The sequence below is a fragment of the Xenopus tropicalis genome, chromosome 6 (genome assembly GCF_000004195.4).
Source record: "Xenopus tropicalis strain Nigerian chromosome 6, UCB_Xtro_10.0, whole genome shotgun sequence".
Taxonomy (NCBI): domain Eukaryota; kingdom Metazoa; phylum Chordata; class Amphibia; order Anura; family Pipidae; genus Xenopus; species Xenopus tropicalis.
In genome coordinates, this window is record NC_030682.2 from 64,825,217 (window position 1) to 64,853,086 (window position 27,870).

General features: G+C 38.1%; 1 protein-coding gene across 1 annotated transcript in view; it reads left to right on the forward strand.

Annotated features, from left to right (window-relative positions):
- The first annotated feature begins 271 nt into the window (after window positions 1-271).
- Window positions 272-27,870, forward strand: part of erp44 (endoplasmic reticulum protein 44) — a 31,636-nt gene continuing 4,037 nt past the window's right edge. Inside the window, 10 exon segments of the mRNA NM_001011125.2 lie at window positions 272-380; window positions 9,983-10,055; window positions 12,922-12,961; window positions 15,062-15,177; window positions 17,400-17,584; window positions 19,589-19,704; window positions 21,341-21,398; window positions 23,373-23,489; window positions 26,963-27,074; window positions 27,470-27,611. Of these exon segments, the coding sequence (NP_001011125.1) occupies window positions 324-380; window positions 9,983-10,055; window positions 12,922-12,961; window positions 15,062-15,177; window positions 17,400-17,584; window positions 19,589-19,704; window positions 21,341-21,398; window positions 23,373-23,489; window positions 26,963-27,074; window positions 27,470-27,611 (1,016 nt within the window). The 5' untranslated portion in view covers window positions 272-323.

Genomic DNA, 27,870 nt, shown 5'->3' on the forward strand with positions numbered 1-27,870 from the left:
ATGAAAACAGATTGATATGATCTCCAATATTTGCGGACGTATATTTTTTTTAAACTGAAAAATACACACAGAAAAGGAGACTACGATGTAACGTTACAAGTAACACGTCCTTTCCAACTAGAAGCGGCATGTTGCTCAACAGGTTTTTAAGAGACAAAGATGATCGCAATGGCCCAGAACTACATTTCCCAGAGTCCCCCGGGCGACCCGGAAGTGCACAGAAGTTCTAGCAATAACTGGGATTTTGTCACCTCCCCTAAACTGTGCGATCTCCGGTTGCGCTAGTAAGGGCTCAGTAACATCACCGGCATATCTCTATGAATATGAGACGCGGTATCTTCGTCCCTTACTTTTGCCCGGCATACCTTCTCATGCCATTGGTAAGTGCGTTTGCGATATATGCAGAGTTTGATGTTGGATTTTTTTGCAGTCAAGACGCACGAAGGAGGTACTACTTGGATTTGTGATTTGCTGGTTCCTGTTCCCTGTATGTGTTTTATACTAAATGTATGAATGGTGTGTTACATTTTAGTAAAGGGATTTACTACAAGACTATGTGCCATCTAAATATTTTACATTTATGGACCTCTTCTTTACTGTCATTCAGTTGTCAAATTACTCTCTTAATACTCCGTTTTGAATAAGTTGATACGTTGTATGGTCGTTTGTGCACTTGGGATTTACTCAATAGAAGTAACAAAAAAGAATAAACTATGTATTCTTTGCCAGTTCCCAAGTCATTGTCTATTTAGGTGTGCATTATTAGCGTGCAAACGGCAAGTTGTTAAGCCGAGCATGTTACTAGCCAGCTCTCCACCCTTCTAGCCACCCCCATAGAACAGAGATCCAATTACTTAACGCTGTGTTGTGGCTCAATATGATTGGCTGGTGACTTGTAAATAAGCCTTGCAAAGCTGGTGCCTACCCTAGAACTCCCGGAAGCACCACTGCAAAAAGAAGGAAGTAGAGTGAATGGCACTTTGCAGATGACACTTATGCAAATATATCTTGTGTAATTAAAAAAACTTAAAGGCTTTTGTTATAACTCAGCACAATGGTTTCACAATTAGGTGGGAAAAGTGGTAGGATCTGCATGGTAAAACCTATAGCTAGGATAAGTATTTTGTAAGTAATTACATGGATGAAGATCAGAAAAATGTCCATTTATTTCTATGTTTTTATTTATAATTTTGCCTGACACATTTGTGGTGTAAATGTACAGGTATCGGACCCCTTATCCGGAAACCCATTATCCAGAAAGTTCCGAATTACAGAAAGGCCATCTCCCATAGACTCCATTGTAATCCAGTAATTCACATTGTTAAAAATGGTTTTCTTTTTCTCTGTAATAATAAGACTGTCCCTTGTACTTGATTCCAACTAAGATATAATTAACACTTATTGTAGGCAAAACAATCCTATTGGGTTAAATTACTGTTTAAATAATTTTTTTAGTAGACTTAAGGTAGGAGATCCGAATTACGGAAAGACGCCTTATCCGGAATACCCCAGGTCCTATGCATTCTGGATAACGGGTCCCATACCTGTACTAGAATTTGATACAGTTTAGGTGTATTTACTAAATAGTAATTAAAGCAATCATTCTATCTGAGGCCAAGATAACATATAAATTGTAAGTTTAATTTTCTGCAAATATTACCTATCTTGTCTAAATTATACTGCTTTGGCAGAATATATTCTGACTCAAGTAAGTCACTGCTCACTTTCTACCGACAAAACAGAAACAAAAAAAAAGAAACAAATGACTCCGAAAAAGGCCCCAAGATGTGACCAAAATGTTGATATTGCACATTAAATAATTTTTTTGATTTTTTTTCTGCAAGTCTTGTGAGTCCTTAGCACTCACAGGACTTGCAAAAAAAAAAAATCAAAAAAATTCTTTAATGTGCAATATCAATGTTCCGGTCATATCTTGGGACCTTTTTCAAGTGCTGCGTCCTTTGTTTCTCTACATGGTGGCTACCTTACCCGGCACCCAGGCATCTTTTTTTTTTAGTGGTTTGTGCCCTCTCCTTATTATGTTTATATATGTGGCATGAGAACCCATGGCAAAGTAAAAATAATAATAACCTTTTATTAGAATGTTTTCTTGCCTACCTCTACCTGGAAAGATTTTCAATTTGGCAGTGATTTTAATTTGGCAGAGGCCGCCCCCAGTCTCCAACCCCCCCCCCACCTCCACTCAGGAGAAGTTTTCTATGTGTCCCATCCCCAGTGCCCCGTATGTGAGCAAATTTTACGTGCGGCTGGGTGGCATGCTGCCCTAGGCCTGGGCCTGTTTGCAATGCCTCATTTGGAGAACCATTATCCAAAAAGCTCAAAGTTACTGGAAGGCCGCCTCCCATAGAGGCCATTTAACCAAATAATTCTAAATTTCAAAATTTATTTCCTTTTCCTTGTTATAATGTATATCCGGAAACTTGAGCAGTGTTTTTCAGCTGTCCAAGAAGTGCATAACAGATATGGTGCAAAACATGCATCATAAAGATGAAGGGAGGGGTTATACACTTTTAGGTTTGTAAGTTATCTGTTTCACAAGGGCCAAACATGGAGTAGCTTCAGTTTCTATATGTCAAGTTTAGCTCAAGAAACCAAATGTAAGGCACCCCCAGTGAATATAACAACTTAGTTGATACCCTGGGTTGGTTCTTCTGTAAGCAGAAATATGCACCAGCCTCGGATGCATCTTTGCAAACACCATGTTGTAATCTTCTGGGTGGGTGCGCATATGTAGTTGAGTGAAATGCCAAAATTTAAGCAAAAAGATGGCTTATTTACTACAGTGTTCATTTGCTTGCCCAGGGCAACAGAAGCAACAAGATAGAGCCGTGGTGCTCCCACAGAAGTACCCCGGCTTGGGGCTGTTTTCTGCTAACAGAAGCACAGATCTGGGGTATCTGGTAACCTGTCATAATCACAGGGTGGTGCCTAACATTTGGCACCCCTTGTGATTTTAACTTTCCTTCTCCTTTAACAGTATTTAACATGATTGGCTGTAACTGGAAAAACTTGTATACATATTAATGGATCCGGCTTCTTCAAAACCAAAAACCTAGCAACACAAATAAACAATTTCCTTAGGCTATTTAAAGGAAAACTATAACTTTAGAATAAATACTTAACCAACAGGTAATTTATATCATATAAAGTGACCTATCAAAAAGTTTTACTTTTATACACAACATACAAAAAAGACCAGCAACACTGGGATTTCTGCGCAAATCAAAAAAATATATTTAAATGTGCATATACACATACAGAGAAGGGGTCTAGGCACAAGGAAATACATCAGTGGCTGTATATGCACACCCTTCTGGTAATATAGGAAAAAGTATATTTCTATGAAATTGTTTCATTGGAATGATGGGGTGTTTAACATATCAACTGTTTTATGTGGTACTTTTGCCTTTCCCGCTCCCTGTATCTACGTACACTGAAAAGCATGCGATCAGCCCATAGTGGGTTTTGACATGGAAATGATAAGGTATGCATTTTCGGAATGAAATCCGCTCTGTCAGAGCACATACGTTCAGAGAGTGGAAGGCACCAGAATAGCATTTCTCCACTGGTGTATATATGCCTTGTGAGAAATGAACTGTCTTATATTGGCCATAATGCCAGCACCAGTGTATCTATTTTGTGTGTATGTGTTTGGAATGTGAAGTGCACAGTCAGTTGTGATACAACACTTTTAAAAGGACCAGCACTCCCCTCTCTGCCATTATCGTGGTTTATTAGTTATAACAGTGCATCCAATGTTTCAGCCTCTATTAGGCCTTTGTCAAGGATAAAGTGCTTGCGATAGTGCTATATTATTAATTCTCTTACTTGTTCTTTAGAAAAGGCAACAAAACTGAGACTATCGTAATTATAATTAAAAGCATTTACAACTTTTTATGAATCATTTGACTATAGTTTTTCTCAGCACTTTGATTTTTAAAATGGACTTTGTCACAAAGGATACTGAACAAGTGACAAAAAGTCCATTAGTCCATAAATAGCGTTTGTTTATGCCATGTCTGGGAAATGACTTAAATGTTGAGCCTGGTAATTACAGAGAAGAATTTTGAAACCTATGATATATAGGCTTCAGGTTATTTGGGAAAAAAAGATTGTCTGCATATAAACTGAATTAAGGTTTTTGGAAGTCATAAAATAATTTTCTTGGAAGCATTTGGTTGTCAAAAATGTAATTGCATTTAATTACATTGCTATAGTATTGAAGGGGTTAACTTTTAATATGTTGTAGAATGTCCTACTCCTAAAAACTTTACAGTTGGTCTTCCTTATTTTTTTTTTATAGTTTTTTAATTCCATCTTACCTGCTTTCAAATGAGCGTCACTAACCCTGGTAGCTAAAAAAACTATTGCTCTTTTAGGTTACAATTTTATTATTTTTGGTAATTTTTTCTTATTTGTCTTATCAGGTCCCCTCTTATTCATATTCCAGTCTCTCATTCAAGCTACTGCCTGGTTGCTAAGGTAAACAAGACTTTAGTAACCAGATAGCTGCTGAAATTTCAAACTGTAAAAGCTGCTGAACAAAAAGCTGAATGACTGAAGAACCACAAATAATAAATACAAACCAATTGCAAATTATATTAGAATATCATTGTCTACATCATACAAAAATGTGAGCAAACCCTATAATGTTTAGTTTTACTGGAAATAAAGACCCTAGCCTAATACATAAAATACATCATAGACCTCTATTCCTTCTGCACCAAACTTAACATTTTGTCTTGCGCAAGTTTAGGTAAATAGTATACCTGTCGCGCACAAAACCCAAACTTGTCAAACTACAGGTATGGGATCCCTTATCCAAAAAGTTCTGAATTACGTGAAAGCCATCTCCCATAGACTCCATTATAAGCAAATAATTCAAATTTTTATAAATGGTTTCCTTTTTCTCTGTAATAATAAAATAGTACCTTGTACTTGATCCCAACTAAGGTATAATTCATCCTTATTGGAGGCAAAACAAGCCTATTGGGTTTATTCAATATTTAAATGATTTTTAGCAGACTTAAATTATAGAGATCCAAATTACAGCGAGATCCCTTATCCGGAAAAACCCAGGTCCCAAGCATTCTGGATAACAGGTCCCATACCTGTACCAGATATGATACACAATTTATCATTTAAGAGAACCTCTTGAGTAACGCACATCTTTAAACGACTGACGTGATAAGCAGCCTCTGTGTCATGTTGTACAGTACTGTACTGTGTAACTTATCCAGCCTTTATTGTAAGGGATAATTATATGTAGTAATGTTTTTTTGCAGAATTTGAGAATCAATATTATTCCTGTACTCTTACACTATCCTGCAGAATATCTTGCGATGTTAGAGTACATTTTACTTTTTCAGATGTTTCCAGATAAGTTCAGTGGGGTTGGTGATTAGAAGGAAATCCATGCAAGTTGTCACTTATTGCTTGGTACAGCTTTGAGATATGTTTAGGATTGTTGTCCATATGTTCATTTGTAACAAATTTTGAACCAGTAAGAATGCTATTATTTCTCTTTGGTTCAAGTCTCTTGTTAAATGCAAGTCAGCAATTTCAGAATAAGAACATCCCCATGCCTAAGTATTTCCAATGAGTTTGATGCGTTTCTCCAATCTTTTGCTCACTTAAGCTGTATAATCGCATCTATAACGTCATATTTTGATTCTTACGTAAACAAGATTTCAGAAGTTACTTTTTATGCTTGTGTTTTTTTTTGTTTGTGAACAAGAGGTCATTTGGAAACTGTATTTATACTTACATCTTGGATAACGATGTATGTATTGTACTGCTTCCATATAAACATTGCTTTGTTACATGTTGGGGTTGACCTCTGCACTCAAGTAGAAGTGCACAAAACCAATTGTCCCCTGCAGTGAGTGACTAGATGTATTCTCCTCCAGCCCAGATATTCACCCTCTCTTCCCTGCGCTGTCACAACCAAACTTCTGACAGTTGACACAGATCACTGCTGTTATTTATATACTCGTGTCTGTGCCAGTGGGGATGGTGAATGGGTGGGTCAGGTACATGTATCTAAATCATTGTGGCACAACGGGTCAGACAGGGCTTAGGGTTGGGTTCAGGCGGGTTAGGTTGGCACCAGTCGAAGAAATTTTAACCCACGCATCACTACTCAGAATACAATTTGGCCATTGACTGTCTTGCTAAGCTTCTCTTAGAGGATCCAGGGAACTGCAGCACACTAAAAACATAATCAAAATTGCTTTACTTGCTGACTTTATTGTCTCCAACATGAGAGAGACATCAAAAAGGCGTATGTGTGATGCTAAGCTTCTTTGTCTTGGCAACTAACAGCAAATATATTTTTTTCATCAGTAGCAACAATAATTAGAGGACATACTGTATTGCTCAATTTAAAGTATTTGTTATTAAAGGCCAATAGAATTACATATTGGGAGCCCACATTTTCTTAGAGGTATGAAAGACTTAATAAATAATGTACAACCAAAATTCCGTTTTCATATAAAAATAAAAATCTGACCGCTAAAATTTGATTTGTTATTTCAAAATAATGTTTTCTTTTAAGGTAGATATCTCCTGAGTAATTTCAGGTAGGGTCGCCAACATATTCGGTTTTGAACTCGGTTTTCTACAACATACTAGAAGTTAATATTCTGAGACAATTTGCAGTTGGTCTTTATTTTTTTAATATTTGTAATTTTATAATTATTTCAATAATTGGAAGCATTTCTAGGGTCCAAATTACCTGAGCTAGGGGAGGGAGGGGTTTGAATGAAAGACTGATACATGAATAGGAGAGGGACTGAATAGAAAAAAAAAAGTAACAATAACAATAAAACTGTAGCTTTACAGAGCATAAGCTTTTTGGGGTCAATGACCCCTATTTGAAAGCTACAAAGAGTTTGAAGAAGAAGGCAAATAATTCAAAAACTTTAAGAAATAAGTAATAAACACCAACTGAAAAGTTGCTTAGAATTCTTCATTCTATAACATACTTAAAGTTTAATTGAAGGTGACCAACCCCTTTAAGGGGCTGTTAGGTTCAATACCCCCTGTACGTTTTTTAAAAGTTTTTAAAAAACAGGCGGTTATTACCAAGCCGAATGGGACATGACATAGCCAGGCCCATACATCACCAGGTGGGTTGGTTGGTGGGTACAGTTAATAGATGTTTAAAATCTTTAATTGGTAATGTTAGTCTACTCTATACCACCACTCTAGATAATGGGGGTCATTTATAAATACAGGGCAAATCTGCATCTGGGCAGTTACCCATGGCAACCAATCAGAAGTCTGCTTTCATCAATCCGTTTTTTTCCCCTTTGAGATTCGGATTTGAGGATTAGTAAATGTGCCCCTTAGTGTTGGCTCATCATGACATTCTGTGCTGGTAACGGCCTAGGTGCAAATGGGGCCCAATGACTTAACTGGTAAGAAAGCCTAAGGGGTAGATTTATTATGCAGTGTAAAAAACAGTGGCAAAATTTGCCATACATTACCAGACTTCGCTGCTTTACAAAAAGGCATAAAATCAGCATAATAGTTTTACGTGTTTTTCTTCCACCTGAATTTACATAAAATAACAGTCAAATTTTGCGTTCAGAAGGCAAACTTTTCAATTTATTTTACACAGCTTTTTAAATACCATAGAAAATAGGTGCCTAAGTGTTGGCACATCATGGTATGCTTTTGCCTAGTTGTACCTAGTGTTTATAAATGAGCTCCAATGACTTAACTTGGGAGGAAAGCCCAAGTGTTGGCACACCATGACATGCTGTGCTGGTAAATAGGCAGTACTGATTTATTTTGCCGCCAATACTGCTGAGCAACAGGTTGCAGCAGCAATGTAACATGACTTGGCCTTATATAGCCCCATTATGTGTTTGTGATGCTTTGATTAAAGCAACAATACCTCATATTTTAGTATCTATAATTTAAAAAGAAAGAGACCACAATTCATGTTGAACTATTTTATGTATGTTGCCATACCCAGATATTAACATGCTTGGATAATGTGTGTTGCATGCATTTCATTGTAGGTTTGTGCGTGTGTATGTGTGTGTTTATGTATGTATGTATATACACCTACAATTCTTGCCAGACATTTAATGGCCAAAGATTGTCCTTCAAGTGCCTGATTATTGATTATTACCCACCCTTGGTGGGGGGAAGATAGGGCAAAGAAACTCCTACAAATAGAATTCAAATGGATATGCCCGATGAATACATTTGCACCTAACGGTTTAAATTAGATAAACAATAACCAATGTTTTCTATAAATTGCTTACTGGTCTGGACAATTTTGGTATACTGAATGGACTCTCTATTGGCCATCCATGGACATGCTTGGATTGCTAGTAAAGTGTTACGTTAGAATGTATTGGCTGTACGTGTACTAGACTAGGATATATGTCTGTCTATTAATGGAGCCACTATACACATTTTTAACATGGAGCCATGGTCCATATACACCAGTTCTACATATGCTACATATGCACTAGTGCCTCATGTGACCCTCCAATTTATCATGCGTCCTGAGTTGGAAAATCCTTATAGTTTTTATATGTTACGCAGATTAGCCCTAATATGTTTTGCATAGCTCCAGGGTATTGTATAAAGGGAATTTATGTACACGATTAGGGAATTATATTGTTTAACTGTATGATGCAATAGTTACGCCTTGTCCTATATTTTTTATTTTTAATTTTTCTTTCTGTTGCACTTTTACACTATGCTCTACAATGATAAGGATTATATTGGTTTTACTTCATGCTTGCATTTCACCTCTACATTTAAGGAATATGGTATGTATGATGTTCTGTGCAACTCATTACATAATACACCTGTGATGTCAGGGTGTGTGTCATGGTGCCCAATATAAAACACTGGGTTTAAATGTCTTGGGAATTGTGCTTTTGTTTAATAGTTACATAGTTACATAGGGTTGAAAAAAGGCCAGAGTCCATCAAGTTCAACCCATCCAAGTAAACCCAGCACACACAACCCACACCTACCAATCTATACACTCACATAAACTATATATACAACCACTAATACTAACTGTAGATATTAGTATCACAATAGCCTTTGATATTCTGATTGTTCAAGAACTCATCCAGGCCCCTCTTAAAGGCATTAACAGAATCTGCCATTACCACATCTCTAGGAAGGGCATTCCACAACCTCACTGCCCTCACCGTGAAAAACCACCTATGCTGCTTCAAATGGAAGCTCCGTTCCTCTAATCTATAGGGGTGACCTCTGGTGCGTTGATTGTTTTTATGGGAAAAAAGAACACCCCCCATCTGCCTATAATCCCCTCTAATGTACTTGTACAGAGTAATCATGTCCCCTCGCAAGCGCCTCTTTTCCTGAGAAAAAAAACCCAACCTCGACAGTCTAACCTCATAATTTAAATCTTCCATCCCCTTTACCAGTTTAGTTGCACGTCTCTGCACTCTCTCCAGCTCATTAATATCCTTCTTAAGGACTGGAGCCCAAAACTGCACCGCTACTCAAGGTGAGGCCTTACCAGGGACCTATAAAGGGGCCAAATTATGTTCTCATCCCTTGAGTCAATGCCCTTTTTTATACAAGACAGCACTTTATTTGCTTTAGTAGCCACAGAATGACACTGCCTGGAATTAGACAACTTGTTATCTACTAAAACCCCTAATGTCTTATGCAAGGTCTTCTAAGAGTGATAGAAATGTCGATGTCTGATGTAAACTAATGTGTATGTGTGTGCAATTTTCTATTTAGGATTATCCAATGTCAAATAGTAATAGAAAAGTATATGTTTATTGATATGGTTTATTTAGATGTAGCAGTGTTTTTTATATGGACTTCATGCAATGTATTTTTTATAGAGATCTGCATTGTTTAGGGAGTATAGTTCCCCTTTAAGATGCTTTTTGTAACCTTTCCCATGTAATCAATGCTAAAAGTGATTTCTTTTTTTATTTTGCAGGTAATGTGGGTTTACACTCCAGTAAAAAGTGAAATACTTACCCTACAGAGTGGCAATATAGATGATATTTTAAGTAAGTACTTTTGTAACTTTTGGAAACAAAATTTAATATCAAAATGAAACAATTAGTAATATTTAAAGAGCCTTCTACTTTTTTTCTTAAGTTATGAGTTATAAGGAATAAATTGGTTTGTGGCATAGTAGATGAGACTATAAAAATATACAAGGCTATCAAGATCAATACCATATTTAAAAATACACAGTGCTAGCAAAAACAGTCACCTACATGTATATCTTCAAAACCAATGGTATTAATATGATGTGTGTCCTCCCATAGGTATTATACCAGATGAAAGCATGTCTAAGAATATCAGAAACAGAGGCCTGGCTAAAACTGAACTAAGCTCTCTCAGAATAATACACCCTTGGGTACTGGCTTTGGTGCCTTGTCCACATTAACTTTGAGTAAACCTTTTATATACCATATCCTGCATCAGCCACTGACTAGATTGAGCTGAGCCAACAGTGCAGCTACTGGCACTCTGGTTCCTGTATACACTGAAGTAAAGAACTAGTTTAGCACATTTGCCTTTTCTGTATCAGTTATAACCATATTGTTAGCATAATTTAATGAAGCCATACTTTCAAGCCAAACCTTTTTATTATTAATATACTTAAAAGCTTTTTGGGGTTAGTTTTAGCCTCTGCTGCAATGCGCTCCTCTTTTTCTATATTTGCTTCATGGTTGCTGGTTTACAACACTTATTATAATGTTTATATAAATTACATGCAGCTTCTGTCCCCTCTGACTTGTATTGTTTTTAAAGGAAAAGGAAAGGCTAATAAAGAGTTAATCTCAAGCTGCAGGCATACCTTCAGTTGTTTTAATAGTGCCCTTAAGTAGTGCTGGGCGGTATACCGGTGTTTTTTTTGAAACCGATATGAATTTTCTACATACCCCCATACCGGTGTGCGTGAATACTTCCGGGTGCGCGCGTGACGTCAGCGCGCACACTCTACAAAAGCGCCATCGCTAGGACGCATTCAGAGTCGGATACCAATGTGAGCTGTCGGGGGGGGTGCCTGGCAAGTAATTATATTTTATGTGAAGGGGATGGGGGGGTGTTATTTATGTGAAGGGGATGGGGGGGTGTTTGGGGTGGGGATGGGGGGGTGTTTGGGGTGGGGGTGGGGGTGGGTGGGTTATACTTATGTGAAGGGGATGGGGTTGTGTTTGGGGGGGTTGGGATGGGGTGGGGTGTTATATTTATGTGAAGGGGATGGGGGGTGTTTGGGGTGGGGTGGGGGGGGGGTGTGTGCGGATGGGGGGGTGTTTGGGGTGGGGTGGGGGGGTGTGTGCGGATGGGGGGGGTGTTTGGGGTGGGGTGGGGGGGGTGTGTGCGGATGGGGTGGGGTGGGGGGGGTGTGTGCGGATGGGGGGGTGTTTGGGGTGGGGTGGGGGGGGGGTGTGCGGATGGGGGGTGTTTGGGGTGGGGGGGGGTGCGTGCGGATGGGGGGTGTTTGGGGTGGGGTGGGGGGGTGCGTGCGGATGGGGGGGTGGGGGGCTGCGTGCGGATGGGGGGTGTTTGGGGTGGCGGGGGGGGTGCGGGTGGTGGGTGTTTGGGGTGGTCACCTAATCATGCATGGGGAAAAAAAAATACCCTCAAATACCGTGATACCGATATAATTTTGAAAAATACCGTGATATAAATTTTTGGTCATACCGCCCAGCACTACCCTTAAGTCTCCCCATATTTCTCCCGTTCAGATGATCAGAAGCCTCATTGGAGCTGAGCTCTGTATAGAAAGTTCCCATAATGCCTCGCTCCTGCACCGAGACCAAGACCCGTGTACATGCTCAGTTTGTAAGACTGTGTGGAAGCTTCCTGCTGATTGGCTCAGATCCACATTCCTAAGGGGGGGAGTGAGTTCTTAGCGTTCTTGAGGGAGGGGGGAGCAGGAGAGGGGAGAAAGCAGAGAGCTGTGTGTCTTTGGCACTGGAGAACAGAGACAAAAAATCTTTTGACAGATGACTCCTTTAAAAGCTTTCCTTTTTTTCCCTTTTAACTTCTTTACCTCAGAAATAAGCCATAAGGTGATTCTCAGCACTTTTACATTTACTTCTTAAGTGAATACATTGAGAACAGTAATTATTTAATATATTTTAAGTGACAACCATTTCTGTCCTGTGATTTTAGCAGAAAACCTCACTTCCTCCTTTTAAATCCTGCTTAACAACAGACACACCCCTCCTCTTTAACTGTTAACTGCCCAGTCATGTGACTCATTCAGCCAAGTTCCAGCAACTCCCATAACATCATATTTCCTCTCCAGTACCAGTACCAGCACCTCCAGCTCTCCCTTTTAACCAGTCGGACCCCTTGCAGCTCAATCTAGTTTAGTGCAGTCTTACAGTAGGGGCATATAGGAATCTTTGGAATGGTTGTGAGGCTGCTTAAAACTGCTGAATCAAAGTTTTTAAAACCACCCTCCCCAATAAGCTTTCATTGAAAGTACCTACAAAGATTACTGCAGCACTTGCCAATTGGAATCACATTGTCAGCTGACATGTTCTTGAGTCTCTTGCCATATGCTATGGGGGTGGGTTTGGGGCCAATCTTTTTTTGCTGGTTAAAACACTTTTAAGTTCTTTTGTTTTCAGGTAGCTCACCAGAAATAATTTTTTTTTCAAATGTTTTTTGTTTATTTTTGAAACTGTGGGATTATGTTTAGCAGGGCCAAAGATAAAAAAAAAAAAGCGTCATGTATCAAACAATCAAAGATAAAAATGAAAAAACAACTGAAAAAGGCTTTATTTCTGGTGTACTATCCGAAACACACAAGGGTCATAAATTAACATGGATTTGTGGTAATTTGTGTTCTCTTCAGAAATCCCAAGACTGCACTTTATTTTTATTTTATCTTTTTTACATTTGCAGGAAATGCTGATGTTGCTTTAGTAAATTTCTATGCTGACTGGTAAGTATATTTTTTGTTTTTATTCAAACTATTTAAAGTGCCACTATACCTTAAGCCTTTCATAATAAATTCTACTTTGAACATGGGGATTCTTATATTTGCATTGTTTTATGTTGGCATCTTTCAAGCTGTGAGGAAATCCTACCCTCTTTCTGGGTAACCCCAATATTCAGTGGTTTCAGATTAGAGTTCTTGTAATGGTAATACTGCATAAAGGCTGTGGGATGTGATAAGAAGTTGTAGTGATAAATTATATCGGATATTTCAATTTAACAGAATCCTATCTGCCACATGTCATTAAGTACCACAATAAAACATCTTAAATATAAATACCAGAGGTCCAGTAAACAGTGTGATTCCCAGTGTGCATAGGTTTACCTAAGTATGTGGCATGTAGGGGCTTAAAAATAAACGTATTGCATACAAACTATAATGATTTCAGCTACTGCAAAATCAACACACTTCTAAAGGGCATTTTAAAGGGCATGTCAACCCCAAAAATAATTTTATGCATAATGAAAGAAAACATAATTATAAGCAACTTTCCAATATGAAATAATTTGAAATTTGTAGCGCTTTAAACATTATTATTTGTAAATGTTACTGCTATTGAAAGCAGCATTTGCTGAACTCCTGGTTGTTACATTTTAAACAATGTTGCAAAGGTCTTGCTTCTCCAGCAATACAGGTCTGTCATTCTGCTGCCTTGTGTAACAATGTTTCAACAGTCAGAGCCACCAGGGCAGAGAATAGAAAAGGACAGGCAAACACTGCTTCCAGTAGCCATTATAAATACAAATAAAGCAAAAACAATTACAAACTTGTAATGTATATTGCAAAGCTGCTTAGAATTTTGTTTTATTAGGCAAAAATTATATTTTGTGTTGCCTTGTCCTTTAAGTAGGGTAAAGTCATAAAAAGTAAGTTCATCCAGACAAAAAAAAACATATTTTTGAAATTACAGATTTTTAAAATGTAACATGGCTAACTATGTCCTTTCCATTCCAAACTACTAAGCTGCAAGGCTTTCCTAAATGTAGTTAACATTTTTGAAGATCTCTTCAAAGCTTCCACTTTTGCAGAATCTTACATCCTATATTTCATTAAGCCCCAAGATATACCATAAATATGAATGCCCAGTCTACTTAATTTGATGCCCAATATGCATAGGTTGTCAAAGTACATTAAATAGAGAAACTCCAGAAAACAGCATCTAGGTTGCTAAAATGTGGGATTTTTTTTTCAACAGAGAAGAAGTGTTTACATTTGTTGCAAAGGCATGGCTTTGTAAGTGGTGGATTGAGAGTTACAAACTATACCCCCTTGTTCAGCATATGTTCAGTGTATAGGCTTGTCCTGAACATGCTGTTTATCATTGTTTAATCAGAACTTCATTATGCAAGGGGAGTAACGGCACACCGGTAAATTAATTATCTACAGGTAGACCTTTTATCCAGAATGCTCAGATATCCATACCTTTTAAGTCAATTAAAAAATAATTTAAACATAAAATAAACCCAGCAGGATTGTTTTACCACCAATAAGGGCTCTGGCACACGGGGAGATTAGTCGCCCGTGGCAAAACTCCCTGTTCGCGGGCGACTAATCTCCCCGAGTTGCCTACCCCTGCCATCCCACCGGCGAACATGTAAGTCGCCGGCGGGATGGCAGACGCGGCGGGGCAATTTGCGCTAAATCGTGTGCCAGAGCCCTAAGGGTTAATTGTAGCTTGTTTGGGATCAAGTATTGATTTATTACAGAAAAAAAAGGAAATTATTTTTAAAAACGTGAATTACTTAATTAAAATGGAGTCTATGGGAGATGGCCTTCTCAAAATTCAGGTTTTCATGCCATAGGCATGATCCATGTGCTCAAATTGTTTCTTAGCAATTCTTCATCTACCCTACTCCTATTTCTATCATTCATTATTTTTCTCTGATCTTTTTTTTTTTTTTTTTTTTTTTTTTATAGAGACACCTACTTTTTCTATCATCTTCATTGTCTTTCTCTGTATATTGTTGTCTTTCCAACACTTATATCCTCTTAAGTTTCCAAACTCACGTTACCGCCAACAACAGACATCTTTATTAATTTTAACAGGTGCCGCTTCAGTCAGATGCTGCACCCTATATTTGAAGAAGCATCTAATATAATACAAGAAGAATATCCTGATAAAAATAAAGTTGTTTTTGCTAGAGTGGACTGTGATCAACATTGTAAGTATCTATATTTTATAAGAAAGATACTCTCTACTGGATTCATAACTACAGTATCCTAGTAGGACATCATCAGGTGTCAGAATCAAACATCAGACTGATAACTGATTCTGATAACTTGAACACAAAAAGTTTGCAATTTACTCTCAATCTGATATCACCCCTTAACACACTTACAAAACCAGGTTTTTTGTATAAAACATATTTGCAATTTATTGTCATTAAAGAATATGCATAGTTTTTAAGTTAGAAATGTCGTTATATACTGGAAATCCCAAAGGAGGCCTACTCTAACATCCTGGGAACAAGTCATTGAGAAAGTCATCCCCCTTTACTAACTTGCATATATGAGTAGAGGTTCCCTGGGAAAATTGAATAGGGATTGGGGAAAAATGGATTTATATAGACCCTGAAACATAAGAATCTACCACTCTGCCCACTGTGCCCCCCGCCTCATGGTAAAACATGTAAAATTACAACTAATAATTGTCTCCCGACTCTCACATGTTTATTTTAAGCAGTATAACTATCTTACTTACAAATTGTTGTATTAAAATTTACCGTATATACTAGAGTATAAGCTGATCCGAATATAAGCCGAGGTACCTAATTTTACCTAAGAAAACTGGAAAAACTTATTGACTCGAGTATAAGCCTAGGGTGGGAAATGCAGCAGCTACTGTTAAGTTTCAATAATCAAATAATTAATAAAAGGACACTCAGCGTGACCTTTTCAGCATGAACTCTTAATAAATATATAATGTTGGCAGCTGTAGATTAGAGAAAGGTGAAAGATTAGGGAAAGGTGGATGGCGGACCGTTTGACCCTCCTGCCTTGAAGTTTATGCCACATTAACAGCCTTCTTGTAATCATGCCATTGATTAAAGGCAATTCTGATTAACCTCCTTTTATCTCAAAATAATCAGTATCAAGAAGACTACATACTTATGCTTGAAAGTATGTAGTCTTCTTGATACTGATTATTTCGAGAATTTGTTTAGCACGCACTTCTCTCTTTGCTATGGAAATCTACTTTAAAATTGTTACAAGCAGAGTCTACTGAAAGGCTGTTTTTTGGGGTGTAAGGCAAGGACCCCCCCAACCTCATAGGGCCCCATGGCTAGAAAATCATCTTAAAAAGTACAATTGAAATAATTTTAGATTGTGTTCAATCACCCGATTACCTCTGCTTTCAGTTTATGCCAGCATGCTGAGTATCACTGTGCTGTCGCGCATCCCCCCCCCCCGTGAAGTTTACGCTATCACTGTGCTGTCACGCACTTTCGCGCAATTCCCCCCCCACCGTGCTGAAAAACTCTGCTTATACTCAAGTATATACGGTATTGAAAAATAGCAGCAAATATAGCTACTGTATATGACACGGGGGTTGGGGTGCTGAAAAACCCGGCGTTTTCGTGCTGAAAAACTCTGCTTATACTCGAGTATACACGGTATTGAAAAATAGCAGCAAGTATAGCTACTGTATTGCACTGTATATGACTGTTATTATTTGAATGCTCAATAAAAGAAATGTTAAAAAAACAAAAACAGATGTTGTTACATAGCATTTATGCAAACCCACATATGCCCACACTCCCCACTCTGCATGGGACTGCCGACACCCTGGCTGATTCAGAGATCCTGCCTTCTGTGGGTTACATAGAATGCTGTGGAGGCTGCAGCCCAATCCTGCAATGTTACGTATGACCCTTCTTTGTTTGTATGTTCTTGATCTGGTTGGCTGCGAACATTAGACTCGATTTAGCCAATCAGATCACTGATATGCAAATGACCCTGAAGAGGGGAAAAAAATGCTCACTTTGCAGAGAGTGTTTAGACATCTGTTTTTAAGTGTATGTGGACCCAAAGATTTACAGATTTAGTAAAGGTCTGTTACATCTTCTTGGAAATGAAAGCCCCTCCCCAAAAGAAGTAGTGGACCTAATGGTCAAAATCTTACTCCTGCATGAAGAGAGACCGATTTCTGAGGGGTAGAGGGAATACTAAATAATTATCTTGATTATTTTAGAAATTAAACAGAATTTTCAACTAATTATATTTAGAAAGTTTATTTCCACCAGAAGCTCACATTAAGTTTTCATAATCACACCTTGCAAATGTATTATTTTGCTGTTTCATTTAAAGGCAGCATTATTTAATATTTGAAGTTTACTGTTACTAAATTATCCAAAATAATAATTACATTATTTTTTTCTCTCAGCTGATATAGCACAGAGATACAGGATCAGTAAGTATCCTACACTAAAGCTTTTCAGAAATGGAATGATGATGAAAAGAGAATACAGGGGGCAACGCTCCGTTACTGCAATTGCTGACTATATTCGACAGCAAAAGAGTAATCCTATACGTGAAATTGGTGACCTGGAAGAATTAAAAACTGTTGATGTAAGTACCGTATATACTCGAGTATAAGCCGATCCGAATATAAGCCGAGGTACCTAATTTTACCAAAGAAAACTGGAAAAACTTATTGACTCGAGTATAAGCCTATGGTGGGAAATGCAGCAGCTACTGCTAAGTTTCAATAATCAAAATAAATACCAATAAAATTACATTAATTGAGGCATAAGTGGGGCATATGTTTTTAAATATTTATTTCAAAGAAAAACAGTAAACTAGCTCTGTAAGCGGAGAACAAAACAATGAGTACTACCCCACGCTCATTGCGCATTGGCAAACTGGCAGCTAGGGTAGGGTCTGGTTGCGGGTGCCCTAATTTGCACACAAAGGACAGAAGGTGCTAGTCTGGAGGGACCCATGGCACCCGACTCGAGTATAAGCCGAGGGTCACTTTTTCAGCACATATTGGGTGCTGAAAAACTAGGCTTATACTCGAGTATATACAGTATGTCCAATTTTAAGCTGATGTAGAAATCCTGTAGATGTTTGTCTTGAGCAAGATTCATTACCATTTGATCTTTTGTGGTGGTGGCAGCCCCAGTGGGCCCCGGACACCCCAGTCCCATCCTGATAGAAACAAAGGGAACCCTGGATCTAACACCACCTTTGGACAAGGTAGCTCCAGGGTTCCCTTAGGGCCGTGCTTCAGTAAGGAATTGATCGCAGTTGACTACATTTTTATACGTCAGCCACAATTCCCCCTTGCTATTACAATGGTGCTGGGAACAAAATGCTTTATTATAGGGAAAAATATGGCCATTGCACTCGAAATTAAATTGCTGGTATTTCTGGTCGGAAATGATCCCTAATGGGATTAGCTTGTGCACATGATAAACTGGGGTCAAATGTCATCTGTGGCTTATTAGAGGCCTACTGACTGAAAAACAATTTTTAAATAAAATAGCACATTGGCTGCCAGGAAATATTTTATTTGTAGTGACTGGATCAACAGACAAAATTTAAATGTTAACAGAATATCTTTTCTTTTAATATTTTGACCCTTTAAAAACTTTTTTAATGCTTTTTTTTTTTTTTAGACTCAAATTCCATTTCATATATGTTGTCCTTCTATATGCTGCTAGGTTTTAGCTATTACTGTTAAACCTTAATCTATTACTGATTTACCTCAAGTAGTATTTTTGTACAAAATGAAATCACGGAGTCCTGATTTCATTATATTCCATCTATAGTACTACCTAATTGAAGAAACATCATAGTATTTAAAGAACATGTAAACCCCACACACACAAATGTAATCAGTGAACAGCCTCTTTGAAATCTTTCAATACCTGCCACACTGGTTGTCCAGAGGTTAATAGTAAGGCTGCAACATCTCCTTAAACACTTCGATTTCCTTCTCCTCCTGTAACCCACTCAGCCCCCTCCCTCAGGAATTTGCTTTGGCTGTTGGCTTGTGGGCATGCTCAGTTGTTCTCTGCTCAGATTACTAAACACGCCCCCCAGTCTAGCAGCCAGTAAACAGATGGCATTACTGGTTCCCATAGAAACTCCGCTCTAGCTGTCTGCTTCAGTTTTTTTCTCCTGAGCTCTGCTTTACCATTACATTGCTCAAACAAAGCAGAACTTTTATCAGAGACAGTTCTGCCTGTGTGAGCCTGTATTCTTGATGAAATGTATGCTGAATAAGGGTCTGTGTGTGTGTATGCTGTTTGCAGATTGAAATATATCTGATTATGTATCAGAGGAAAAATGGCCACTGGGTGAAAGCTGCTATTTGCTTTAATAAAAAGCCTGCCTGCTTTTGTTTGCCTGTGCAGTGGTTAAGTTCCACTCTGGAAAATGGCCACTTTGCCTTCCTTCACAGATTCCAGTGCATGTTAGTCTATTGGTTTGTTAAAAAAATAAATTGCCATTTATTGAAATGAACACTACAACAAAATGTTGTGTTTTTTTTGTAAATATCATTAAAAGCTGCTAATTTTATTTTGTTTAAAGATTAATATGCATACTTTTCTTGGAAATTTACAGCGGAGTAAAAGAAATATAATTGGCTTTTTTGAAAGCAAGGAAATAGACAACTTCAGGACCTTTGAAAAAGTAGCAAATATTTTGCATGATGATTGTGTCTTCCTCGCTGCATTTGGGTATGTACCAGTTTTTTGTTTTTTTTCCAGCAATGAAAAACTAGTTTTTAAAGATATTGGGTGTCTAAAATATTTGTGTTCTTATTCAAAACACGCTAGAAGTATTTTAGGTACATTTATCAAAAGTGCTCAACTGAAACTTTTTGCAATGTCATTTAATGAGCTGATCTTAAGGAAAAAGGGCTAACACTTTCTGTGCCGGCCAAATTTGGCATATCATTTCCGTTTACTACCAGTTAAATTGTGCTCTTTCACTTTAGGGATAGTTCTTGGGGAAACTTTTAGTCTACATATGAAAGCTATATAATGTTTTCTTCTGGGGAACCTATGCATTCTAAATCAACCTGAACGTTTGAGTAGATTCTAACTTGCTCTGCTGTGGGTTTTGGCTCAATACAATACTGATCAAAACACATATGCTACACTGAAATGTTGAAAAAAAAAAACAGTAAGCTGACTGCAGAAAACTATATATTTTTTGGACCTGATGGGGTTTTTTTTATTATTATTTACAATCTTTTTACTACGAGTTCCAAATCATTGCTAAATGCAGTTTTTTTTCAAAATAAAAAGGTGCATACAATATTGTCTTGGCTCATACTTAAGCTCCTGCAGGCAAATCACACTACCTGTATTTTTTTGTGTTATAGATCCCCTAGCCTGATCTTTTTGGAAAATATACATATCCTTGTCAACTATATGTTTGTTGGCAGTAAGTGAGTTAGTGTTGTGTTGTCACTTTTTTGGCAACTCACATGATGTTGAGGTGGCTGTAGGCTATAAAGGGTTAGACCACCCCCCCAAGCACACAAGGCTCTCACTCACCTCACTCACAGGTTAGAAATCACATCCCAAAACAGCCCTAGTAAAGTCCCTCCTACTGTGCACAAAGGCATGTGCCAGATATTAAAGGGGATTTAGTTTAAAATGCAAGTGCAATTAAACCCAACACCCTGTATCAATTTTTGGGTGTATCCAACTGTGTGCAAAAATCTTATTTCCAAAAGACCACAATCTCATTTCCTAGAATCACTATAATACATGGTTAATTTTAGGCAGACATATTGCTTATGTTGACACTTTTCCTTAAGGGAGAAAAAAAGGTAAAATCACGGGGGGTAATATCACTAGCCCCCCCCTGTGATTGTATTTTCATACCTTATACCCCCAGGCCAGTGCTCCTGGTAGCAGAAAACTGCCCCTTCCAGGGGCTTTCTCAACAAGCACTGTGGAGTTATCCTTTTTTTTCTACTTTATAATTATTCAGTAACCCAGGGTTGATGCATGCACAGTCGAGTGAAAAAGCCAGCTTTTTTGTTGTAGTTCTGCTTATAAAGCTATACTGCTCATATGCACCTGCATGAAGAAAGTAGGAAGAAGTGGATTGCTCCTTGGTGCTTGCTCCTTGCTGGGCAGTTTTCTGCCATCCATGAGAAAAACATTTTTCTAAGGCTTTATAGCTTATATTAACTTTTTTATGACATTGTACTAATTTTTTAAGCAAAGCATTTCTCCTCACATGTAGCGCATATTCTACATATTTTCATTAAAGTAATTCTATACATATAAATATTTTAGTGAATCATACAACTAAATTATAATCAATAGTGTTAATCCCTGTTTTTTTCATTTTTAGTGATGTAGCAAAGCCAGAGAGGTTTAGTGGTGACAATGTAATCTATAGACCAATTGGGGTAAGTGAGTAAACATTTCTGTGTATAATGGAAAAAAAAAAGTGTCTTGGTTTTAATATTATTAGTCAATTTGACTTTCTTTTATGTATATTTTAGCATTTATTTTCTGTTTCCAAACTGGTTTGGCATGGATTATATTATTTAGAAACACTATGTCAGACATAAGGTGGCCATACATGGGCAGATTTCAGCTGCCGATTTGGGTCTTTCTGACCGTTTTGCAGCTTATTTGCAATGTATTGGCACCCCCAATGGGCTTACCCGACCGATACCTGGCCTAAAATTGGCCAAATCTCGATCAGGCAGGTTTAACTTTCCATTGGATCGGGGAACGTATTGCCTATCATTGAACAAATTACCGCAATATCGCCTTAGGAAGGTATATCTGGAGAAGATGTGTTTGTTTGGTGACCTCACCAAACAAGCAAATCTTATGGTGTATGGTCACCTTAAAGGAGAAGGAAAGGCTAAGTCACTTGGGGGTGCCAAAATGTTAGGCACCCCCAAGTGACTTAGAGCGCCTACCTTGTACCCCGGGCTGGTGCCCCTGTACGGAGGGAACAGCACCAGCCCGGGGTAGCTGCCGGTGCTTCCTCCTTCCTCCTCGCATGCGCCGGCCGGCGGATTTCGCCGGCAGCGCGCAAAGGAAGGAGGAAGCGGTGTCTACAGGTGCCCCGGGCTGGTGCTGTTCCCTCCGTACAGGGGCACCAGCCCGGGGTACAAGGTAGGCGCTCTAAGTCACTTGGGGGTGCCTAACATTTTGGCACCCCCAAGTGACTTAGCCTTTCCTTCTCCTTTAAGGGCAGTGACACACAGGGAGATTAGTCGCCGCATGACAAATATTCACTGTCGTGGGCAACTAATCTCCCTGCGATGCCATCCCACTGGCTAAAATGTAAATCACCGGTGGGATGGCATACGTGGCGCTGCAATTTGCCAAAGTTGCCTGAAGTTTCCCCTTAAGGCATTGCAAGGAGATTAGTCGCTCGCGACAACAAAGATTTGTCCCGGTGACTAATCTTCCCTTGTGTCACTGCCCTAACAGGCAGAGAGTGGGATCCCTTTTGAATAACTTCATCAGTCTCCCTGCACTGTGCCAGACCAAAAAGAATCCTGGAAAACTCAGTAAAGAGTTTATCAATCTTTGAGCTGTTTACTACCCTAAACCCGTCCAATCCTGGACCTCTGTTTATGTTTTAGAACTGCTTTTTTTCTGCTGTCATTAACCAATTGACCTCCCTCTGATACCAAGGTTCCCACACCTTCTTCCTTCATTTTTTTTTTTTTTTTTTTTACAATTTTCAAATTTTAGAAATCATTTTAGATTTTGATTCTAGCCATTCTCTATATTGGTTCATCTGATATCTGGTTTGCTCAGAAGCCCCAGCTAACTTGAATGCCTTAATTGCACCTATTTAAACTAAGCTCAGCATTAATGCTTTTATCAAACCATAAAGGTTTTGCTTTGTCTTTCCTTGCTTGCAAGGGAAATATACTGATATATATTTGTTAAGCAGTCATTGAGAAAAAGATTGGAAAAACATGCCGTAACCCTCTTTATTATTTATTTCTGACAGATTATATAATGTCTGCAAACAGTTTGTGCAAGGGATTAATATTTAATGTATATGTGGGCTGGCATACAGAATTGAAAGCTTACCCTAGGCAACAGTAACTGTATATATTTGAAATCTCTTTTTAACTCTGTTTAAAGTTACTCTTTGTTAATTTTATTTATAAAGTACTGCTATAACATGTTTTATAAAAACCAAGAGACCATAGACTGGATGTGGTGCTCCATTATATTTATATGGCCATCTGCCTGCCTATGTGGCTAATATACTGTTCTGAATGACAGCTTGAATTTGACATAATCTGCCCTGCAGACATTTTGTTCACTTTCTAATTGTTTCACTAATTGGAAAGAGTTGGAAAGAATTGGAAAGTGATCTAAGTGTTTTTTTGTCTTTTTAGGAGAGTGCTCCAGACATGGTTTATTTGGGATCATTAACCAACTTTGACCTGACATTTGCATGGACACAAGATAAATGTGTCCCTCTTGTTAGAGAAATTACATTTGAAAATGGAGAGGTGGGTCTATATTTTATTTTACACTGTTAATCATTTTAACATGTCAGAGAATGTTATTAAAAAAATACATGTTTTTCATGTTTTATATACATAGGAAAAGTTATCAAATGATTACTATCAACTGGTCTTAAGTTCAGCCAGTGAATTTGAAAAACTGTGATTCAGCTAAACTTTGAGCTCACTGGTCAATGGGACCAGCCAATGTGTTGAATGGGGACCAAATGAGAAAAAAATGGCTCTTATATATGGCCATGCCACTGATCTTTCTGGACACAGTCATACTAGAAATATGCCCATGATCTTTTCAAACCTTACACACTGACTGCAAGCCCTGTTCCCTTTACAACCCATGAATCACACTTTTGCGTCTCTTAAGGCCCTTCTCTGCCACTGGATTACTTACACTATACCACTGATAGTGGTCGAGACAGTTTTTATAAATACGCCCCAGTGTTGCCATGGGGGCAGCCATTCAATTTAACCCTTTTACTGCCAGACGTTTTGGACAAAGCGGAACTTGCATTGCCAGACAGTTTTTGTAGATTTTGCACTTTCACACTTTTGGGGCCTTTCCTCAGGGGGACTTTTAGTTTACCCAGGAAAACAATATATTGTTTTTTTTCAGGACCTAAGCTTTCAACATATGGTAGAATTTTGTTGTAATTCCAATTCTGATATAGGCTTCTAAATGTCTAAAAAATGTTAAAAAATCATATTTTCCATAATATAAACACACATACCAGAAACAAAAATTATTTTATGCACAAAAATACAACTGATTTGGAAAGTCCCATGTCTCCTGAACGTGCCAATATCAAATATATATAGTTTTATAGAGATTACTCACTTGTATAGGTCAAAAACTCCCAGCAGTACACTACCAAATTTCCAAAGCACTGCTTCAGAAAGCTGCATACTTTAGATTTCAAGGCCAAAAATTCCACTAACAGAAGGTTTATCCCAGAAGATTAAACATTTCTGGAAAGATTCTGGGGAATCCAGAATAGGCACAACTGTCTGTCTACTCCAAACTATCAAGTCGCAATGCTTTCCTAAAGTTATTGGTTTTTATCAAAATCTGTGAAATTTAAAAAAAAAAAAAAAAAATAGCTTCAAAGCTTCCACTTTGCAGCATCTTATCTCCCACATAGCATTAGGTACCAATATAAAACACCATAAATTTGAACACCAGGGGTCCACTGAACAGTTTGATGCCCAATATGTATAGGTTTACACAAATATGTGGCATGTAGGGGCCTCAATGGGAACATACCCCCATATGATCTGTCATTTCAGCTCCTGCAAAATCAACACATTTACATCCTTAATGTGGCCTTAATGTGGGATAATGCTACAAAAAAAGTACACTCACCCCAGAAAGCCATATATTTTTGGAAAGTACACATTCCCCCGAATCTATAAGGGGTACATGTTTCTTTTTACTCCAAGCTGCAAAGCTTTCCTGTTTGCCGATATTTATGACATTTCAGAAAATCGCCTAAAAATTTTGTAATTTGCCGCATTAATCTCACACAATTTATTGTGTACAAAGGCAAATCACCCCAAATAGAAACACCTAAGGTCTACTGAACAGTTTGATGCCCAATATGCATAGATATATCAAAATCCTCAAAAGGGATAAAAATGCAATAAAACCACAAAAATTGTGCAAATTAGTGAAACGACAAGCTTGCCTGGTCCTCGGTGCTGCAGTCCTTTTCCTCAATGTCGCAGGAACTCAGTGGGCCGGCGTTGGGGGGGGGGGGGGAAGAGGAAGCGGGAGTCGGCCCTGCGATGATCGCGTTGCAGGGCCGACATGACAGCCCCCCTGGCTATCATCGCACATGCCGCTTCTGCAGAGAGTATCTTTATCTGCCAAACAACATACGGCGCACGTCATTGGCAGATAAAGCCTTTTACTGCAACGATGTACGCTGTACGTCGTTGGCAGTAAAAGTGTTAAGCAGGGCAAAATTGCATGTCTACATAGCAGATAACAGAATAAGCTTTGTAATATTCTTTGGTTTTAATTACTGCACAAGTAAACAGTGCTGATGTCATTGATGGCGCTCATATAAAATAGGATATTAGTTGCAAAGAAAGGTTATTTGTAGATGCTGAATCAACAGATCATTGTTTTAATACAATGATGATAAAATATGTAATTTTAGGATTTTACACACTCTTGATTTTTAGCATTAAATTGATAAGCTGCAAAATGTTTGACGTTTTTATTGTTTTACCAAGTATCAAAAACACAAGCACTGCACACAGCATAGAGTTTCAAACAAACTTTTTACCTGGTGCTCACTGGATTAGAGAAGCCACCTCTAATAGTGAAATAAGTTCCAGGACACTCAGAATTTTAATAATAATAAATATAAAATATTTTATTGAAACTATAGCTGATTCTTCAGAGCAGTAGAGTGCCTCTTCCTATGCTTTTGAGCTATGCAGAAATCCTAAAACCTTTTGGACCTTATCCTTTTATATGGTGTTAATGAAATTCTTGATACCCTAGACTTTTGTAGTAGGCGGCATACTGTTGACGGGTTTGGCAAGCGAGCAGATCTTCTCCCGATATGTCCATCTAGGGGCTATCTGGCGAATTGGTCCTAGGGATAAACAATCGAATTAAAATGGCTGTAATAGGTGCCATTGGTTCGGGGGCCGTATCAACAAACTGATGCAGTCCCTGATCTGATAGAAAAATCAAACCTGCCAGATCGAGATCTGGTCAGAGAGGCCGGTTGGTGGTGCCCATACACAAGCTGTCTAAAGAACTGATATCGCCAGCTGAAATCGGGCTGTGTATAGCCACCTTTAGTATTTAGTAGAACCCCCACTGAAATGAATAACTGTAACCAAGAACCTCCTAAAACAGTGAATGAGCATTCTACAACTATTTTTTCATACTTTGGGCCACTTGTTGGCAAACCACTTATATCTGAATTTTGACCCTACAAGTTCCCAGAAGCATCTTTTTGCTGCCCCTGGTAACTTCAGGGGCACTGCCACCTGAGGCGAGTTTCTCAACTCATCCCATGGCAGCAGCGCCCTTGACTGATCATTAGTAGTTAGTAAGGCCTAATATTGAAAGAAAAGAAGAAAGCAATTACTGTTTTCAAACAGTTCTTAAGTAAAGTTTTAGGGGAGCAGTAAGGATCCTCTAATACAGAGCTATATAGGAAAGAGTGATGCACTGAATCCACTAGTTTATCTGGCCCAACCCTGAATCCTTTGCAAAAGATTTGGCCGAATACTGAACCAAATCATATGCAAATAAAGTAAGGAAGGGCGAAAGAGAACTACGTGCAAAGGGTGCATCCCTACTAGAAAACACTGTTTCTTCCAACAGAGTACAGATGTTGGGTCATTGTTACTGGCATAAAAATAGTACATCTTTGCATTATAAGTACATTGTAAGTCTTGAATGGATTGTGAGAACGGTATTTAATTTGCATTTTGTACAGGAGCTGACAGAAGAAGGTCTTCCGTTTCTAATACTTTTTCATTTGAAAGATGATACTGAAAGCCTAGAAAAATTCCAACAAGAGGTTGCTCGACAACTAATAAGCGAAAAAGGTATATTTTCTTTGTTTGTGAAGATTCTCATTCATCCAGGTCATGGTATATCTATAGTAATAGTAAGGCATATCAACTGGAGTTGCTGTTTTGGGTTGAAAAAATATTAAAATCCAAATCTTTCAGCCAGTTTTCTATCAAGCTTTTTTTATCAAGCTGTGTGTGTACGCTGAATTTTATGGCACTTTGTACTAAGTTTGTCCATTGACTTTAATGTAGTACAATTATTTTATTGTACAATTATTTTACTCATCATATTGATATCTCAATAGCATCTCTTTCAGTAAAATGTTCATGTTCTTACCACTCAACCACTTACCAGTTTGCCTGTCTGCTTATTAAGCATTTACAGTTACATAACATATTTGTTATTGCATTCTTATTTATCTTTATAGGAACAATTAATTTCCTACATGCAGACTGTGAAAAATTCAGGCACCCTCTTCTGCACATACAGAAGACACCTGCTGATTGTCCTGTAATAGCCATTGATAGCTTCAGACATATGTATGTCTTTTCAGACTTTAAAGATTTGTCGTAAGTATTTCAAAATAGTTTTTTCAAAATTATTGACAATAAAAATTATATTAATTTTTTTATATAGCAGAGAAAGGGGCTTTGTGGTATGGGTAATTTAACAGCAATGTAATTGCCATAATTATTTAATACTGCAAGGTGGGTGTCTACCGCATAGAGAAATTGAGCATGATGTTTTCAGGGTAAAGGTGGCCATAAACAGGCTAACCATAGTCACCCAAGCAGCGGGGCTGAAAGATTGGCTATTGTATGATAAGGT